This window comes from Pochonia chlamydosporia (assembly GCF_001653235.2).
Source record: "Pochonia chlamydosporia 170 chromosome Unknown PCv3seq00042, whole genome shotgun sequence".
NCBI classification, from domain to species: domain Eukaryota; kingdom Fungi; phylum Ascomycota; class Sordariomycetes; order Hypocreales; family Clavicipitaceae; genus Pochonia; species Pochonia chlamydosporia.
The window spans coordinates 1,554-7,219 of record NW_019154077.1 but is presented as its reverse complement, the minus strand read 5'-3'; the positions used below and the strand labels follow the sequence as shown (position 1 = coordinate 7,219).

Genomic DNA, 5,666 nt, shown 5'->3' with positions numbered 1-5,666 from the left:
GTAACGGTACGAGTGCACGAACAAGGTCGAGTGCGACTTGGATGAAGCGATTATTCACAAGGAGAAAAAGAGAACCCGTAAAGGAACTCTGGCTGAAGCTATTTACACAATGCTCACAAAGTGAGACATTCATTAAACGGGCAGGTCACATGATTCCCTCACATATGGTCCCTCTTTACTCCCTCGTTTCTGAATTTTTGACATCTTGCTTCGCTTGGTGTCGGGCATTTCGCACCTCTTGCCTCGTGGGTCTGGGTTTGCTTCTGTGGCGTTTCTCAAACTCTTTTATTGCGATGTGTGCGTTGACGACATTGTGCAATGGTTCCCATGTGGCTTCCCTATGACCAAAGCCTCTCCATAGTATATAGTACTGAAAACCTTTCCCTTTTTTGCGTCTCGAGTCCAGTATTTCTTCAATCGCCCAGAGCTTCTCCCCTCTTTCGTCCAGTGCTATTGGCGGCGGCGGCGGGTTGTACTGGCCGGGGAGTGGGTCGTTTGGTAATGGTCGCAGGAGGTTGGTATGGAATGAGTTGTGAATTGAGCTTAATTCGTGTGGCAATTTGAGCTGGTAGGTGTGAGAGCTGAGCACGCGCTCTATTCGAAAAGGGCCAATGAACTTGTGATCGAGTTTTGGGATGGGTCTGGCTGAATTGATGTTACGCGTGCTTAGCAGGACCAGATCTCCGACTCGATAGGCTGGCGCCGGTGATCTGTTTGCATTGGCGAATTTTTCTTGTGAGGCTTGGGCTGAACGCAGGTTCGTCCGGAGTAGATCGGTGATCTCCTCCATCTTCGCGACGAAGTTATTGCCCTCGTTGCTGCGTTCTGCCAGGTCCTTGGATACTGCTTTCGACATCGCTCGAGGAGGGCCGAAGCTCATTCGAGGGTGGTAGCCCGTGTTCGCGAAAAAGGGGGACATGCCAGTTGAGTCGTTGACGACATTACGGGCTGCGAATTCAGCCAGTGGGAGCCACTCATCCCAGTCGTCTTGGGCGAAGCTGACATATTGGCGAAGGTATTGTTCGAGGAATGAGTTAGCGTTCTCGGTTTGGCCGTCGGTTTCCGGGTGGTATGCTGTAGAAAGGCTGATGTTGGTCTGTAATCGGTGGCAGACTGCCTTCCAGAACTCCGAAATGAACAGTGGTCCTCATCGGACACATTGAATCTGGTAGACCCTGGAGTTTCCATACATCTCGCACGAAGAGCATGGCTAAGTCGTGTGCTTTCATGTCGGTCCTGCAGGGCGTGAAATGTCTGTCCTTTGACAGCCTATCGACTACGACCATGATCGCGTTAAATCCGCGGGAAGTTGGTTGAAACGGGCCGATGAAGTCGACAGACAGGTCTCTCCATCTTTGCAGTGGGATTGGGAGAGGCTTCAGTGTTCCCTGGTAACGCAGTTGGGAGGACTTGTTTCTCAGGCAGCCGTGGCAATTGCGTGTGAATTCTTTTGTATCAGTGCTGAGCCTCGGCCACCAGTAGGAGCGTGAGATGAGTTCGTATAGCTTGTTCTTCCCGGGGTGGCCTGACTCAACGCTGTCGTGAGCGAGTTGGGTGAGAAGGGTTCGTAGTTCGCCTTCTGGGACGTACAATCTCTCTCGGAAGTACAGTCGGCCTTCATTTATCGTGCATTCAGATAGGGAGACTTCCTTTGAGTGGGGGATGCCGTGGGGTTTGAGCATCTCGTCCCTAATTTTCATCCACCATTCATCCTCTTCATAACCTTTGTCTAGCAGCCTTGTGATTTTGTGGTTGATTGGTTCTGGTTCAACTTCGTCTAGAATGGCCGGGCATAGTGCAATTTCCTGGTCCCAGGACAAGTTTGCGAAGAGTTCTGAGAGCTCAGGGTCAATCTTCAGTTCTTCTTGTACGGAGGAGTCAATGTTGTGCGGTTTTAGCAGTGATTGTTGTTGGTATTGGATGCGGTCGTCATTTTCATCTTTTGGCAAGTCTTGTGATCTCCTTGTGAGTGAGTCGGGTTTTCTGTTATCTTTCCCTGGTACCGACTTAATAGCAAATTGAAACTCTGATAGGAATTCACTCCACCTGACTTGGCGTCTTGAAAGTTGCTTAGTTGTCATGAAGTATCGAAGATTGGCATGGTCGGTGATCACTGTGATCGGGTGGTGCGCGCCTTGGAGTTCCGGTCTCCAGCATTCGAAGCAGCGTACAATTGCCAAAAGTTCTTTGTCGTAGATCTCGTAGTTACATTCAGCGGGGTCGTATTTTTTAGACATGAAGGCCACTGGATGCAGTACCCCCCGATCGTCTTCCTGGGAGAGGATGCCTGAAGACACGAAATCGGATGCATCGCATTCGACAATGACTTCTTTTGTGGGGTCGAAGTGTTTGAGGATCGGGGCCGAGGTGAAGCTTTCTTTGAGCGTGTCGAACGCCTCTTGGCAAGATGAGGTCCAATTCCATTTGACTAACTTCCGTGTCAGGGCAACCAGTGGTCGTACGATGCGTGAGAATCCTTTGATGAATCGTCTGTAGAAATTCGAGAATCCTAAGAAGGCTTGGACGTCTTTTACATTGATGGGCGCTTCCCAGTTGACGAGACAGTCGACTTTCGCTGGGTCCATTCGTACTCCCGTGGTTGAGATGATCATGCCCAGATATTTCACTTCGGTAGTCTCGAATTCACACTTCTTGACGTCGAGTTGCAAGCCCGCGGCTTCAAGCGCCTGGAGCACTGATTTGACGTGGAGTCTGTGAGAGGCGAGGTCGTTTGAGTAGATGAGAATGTCGTCGATATAGGCTGTGCAATATCTGTCCAGGAATGGGCGTAATACTTCGTTGATCCTGGCTTGGAAGGTAGCTGGGGCGTTTGATAGTCCGAACGGCATCACCAGACTCTCGAAGAGTCCATATCTTGTGTTGAACGCTGTCATCCACTCTTGGCCCTCCTTGATGCGTATTCGGTTAAATGCTGCGACGACATCAAGTTTGGTGAAATATTTGGCTTGGCTTAGTTGCGAAAGAGTCTCCTGAATTAATGGCAGTGGATATCGGTTCTTGATGGTTATGGCATTGAGTGCCCGGTAGTCGACGCAAAAACGGAGGCCGCCTCCGGGTTTCTTCGCAAATAGCACTGGCGAGGCGGCTGGTGACGTACTGGCACGTATAAAGCCCTTGTCGAGGTTTTCTTGAAGGAATTTCCGGAGGACGACGAGTTCGTCTTCGGACATGCCGTACAGAGGTCCATGGGGTGGAGGTTGACACACAAGAGTCTAATGTGATTTACTGTTGCACGTTATGAGCTTTCTACTACCTGAGGCCAATGACACACAAGCAGATTTCTCTTGTCCTCTTCCAGGCATGGCTATATGGATATGCACGCCGATTTTCTTGTATTCATATTATATTCAACTTGTCCATCAAAATACATATTCATATAACGTGAGTGCATAGCGAGCGCCACAACATAGCGAGAGCCACACTCTAAACCACCTTCTAGCAAAGATTGTACAAAAAAACAACAACAACATAGAAAATTGATTAATTGTCACTAATTTCCTCTTCATTAGATATTTCCACATCAATCTGGCAAGTTCGCGCATTATGACCAGTGTTGCCGCACACACCACATCGCCGTCCCTTCGTCTCATCCCGAGGCTTGCGACCTCTAGTTTTGCGATATTCTTCCTGTATCTGCTCTTCCACATTATTCTGATCCTAGAGAGCTTGTCCCTCGGCAATAGTTATGCTACCGCCTTGACGTAAACGTGTTTTTTTGGCTCTACGCCGCTTGCTTAGTAGTGCATTTGCTTCTCGAAGTTGGTTAACCTCAGCCTTTAAGAGCGCAACCTGATGCATAATTCCGCATGTTCCCTTTGTAATCTGATCCACAGCAGTTAAAATTGACGTCGGCGAGCTTCCCTGATGGCGACTAATTCGTCTTTTAATATAGTCAGTCTGTGAAGTTGCCTCGGTTGGATTGTTTGGGGTCTTTGGAACCCACGCGTTTGGTAGCTCAGGTGCCTCTTCAACTGGTGTTAGAGTCTGTAGCCTTATATCTAGACGCGATATAACGCTATTTGGATTAAATGGAATAAGACCTGCGCCTCTAAAAGCGCCTTGGATATTTTCTTTGCTCATTGCGGCTTTAAAGGCGGTGCAAAACGCGGGAAAGAAGTCAGCTTGTGTGATGTGTGTAATGTGCGCCCTCATAAGTCCTTCAATTTCTTTGCCATATGCCTTCTTTAGCGGCCCAAAACAGCCAACATCTAATGGCTAAAGAATGTGAGATGAATGAGATGGCATGCAAAGCGTAATAATCTTGTGTTCTTTGCAGAATACCTCAAATTCAGTTGAGTGGTGACTTTCGTGTCCATCTAGAATAAGAAGTCGATATGTGCCGCGACTTTTAGGTTTAGTATGCTTTTCAAAGTGCTGGATCCAATCTACGGCTTTCTCATTTGTAGTCCAGCCGTTAGGAGTTATAGAGATAACCCAATCCTTTGGTAGCACGCTATCTTCATACCAGTTTCCAAGGTGAAACTGCCCTGCAGCTATAATAAATGGCGGGATAGCTTCACCTCGGGAATTAATAGACTGGAGTACTGAAACCCATTTTCTGTCACCTGGCTGGGCTAAAGTTGGTCTCCCATATCTATCTGAGCTTGTTACAACCATTGTGGTTGAGATTATGCCCATCATAAAGCCAGTCTCGTCAAAGTTGTGAAAATCGTCGTCATGTATGCCGTATTTCGCGACGGTGTTACGTACAAGCTCAAACCAAGGCTCAATTATCTTTGGATCTTCGCATAAGGCCCTCTGGTAGTCATATTTACGCGTAAAACGCGTAGATAGCTGTGGTTGGCGCTTGACAAAGTTTGAAGCCCATCGTGGTCCCACGGGTGGCGCGTCGCGATCCGCGAGCAGTCGATTCGCCATATCTTGTACACCACTAAGCCGGGGAGGAAATGATCGCGAATCTAGGTCAAGGATATATTCTGCTATTACCTTTTCCTCTAGATCTGTAAGCTTTCGAGAATTAGGTGCAATATTGCGTCGAGAAGGTCGACCACGCTGTCGGTATGCAAGCGTGCTAAAATCCACTGAGTAGATCCTTGCAGCACCTCATATACTTAATGTAGGGTCATTTTTTATAGCCTGAAGGGCAAGTATTATTTGACTCTCGTCAATTTTAAGAGGCATAACTGCAAATAGAATAAGGTGTTGTGAAAGGCAAGAGGATGTTTTGGCTAGTGGAGTGTGGCTCTCGCTATGTTGTGGCGCTCGCTATGCACCCACGTTAACATATTCATGCTTATTCATATAAGGTAAGAGCTCACGTGATGTCACGCCATAGTATAGCTTGAGGCCTCTGAAATGCTCCCATTTGACATGCACGCTATCATATATCACTCTCTATGACCTCTGGGTCGCAGGGTAAGCCTATCCCACCCTCGGCAGAGGGTTTAATATGTCCCTCTCGCAACCAGTTGCCGATGCACTCAATCTTCTCAATGCTGTCAATCAGCAACCGTAACCTATCCCATCTAGCTGTGCGCCTAGCTCCCGAAAAGCTCCGCTCTGGCTCTGCTGACTCTGCTGGTATGGAGAGGATATCGATAGCCATACGGCTAAGCCGTGGGTATGCCGTACGAACGTCGTCACTACACCACCATTGAAGGGGTGTAACACCCTCTGCGAGTGCG

At 48.3% G+C, this 5,666-nt stretch overlaps 1 protein-coding gene across 1 annotated transcript; it reads right to left on the bottom strand.

The window, feature by feature from the left end:
• Nucleotides 1-175: 175 nt before the first annotated feature.
• Nucleotides 176-3,191, bottom strand: VFPPC_18655 (reverse transcriptase (RNA-dependent DNA polymerase) domain-containing protein; the record flags this gene model as incomplete). The annotated part of the gene is made up of 2 exons (XM_022430233.1): nt 176-1,096; nt 1,191-3,191. 2 exons carry the CDS (start codon nt 3,189-3,191, stop codon nt 176-178), a joined length of 2,922 nt encoding a protein of 973 aa, XP_022284774.1.
• Between the last annotated feature and the right edge of the window lie 2,475 nt (nt 3,192-5,666).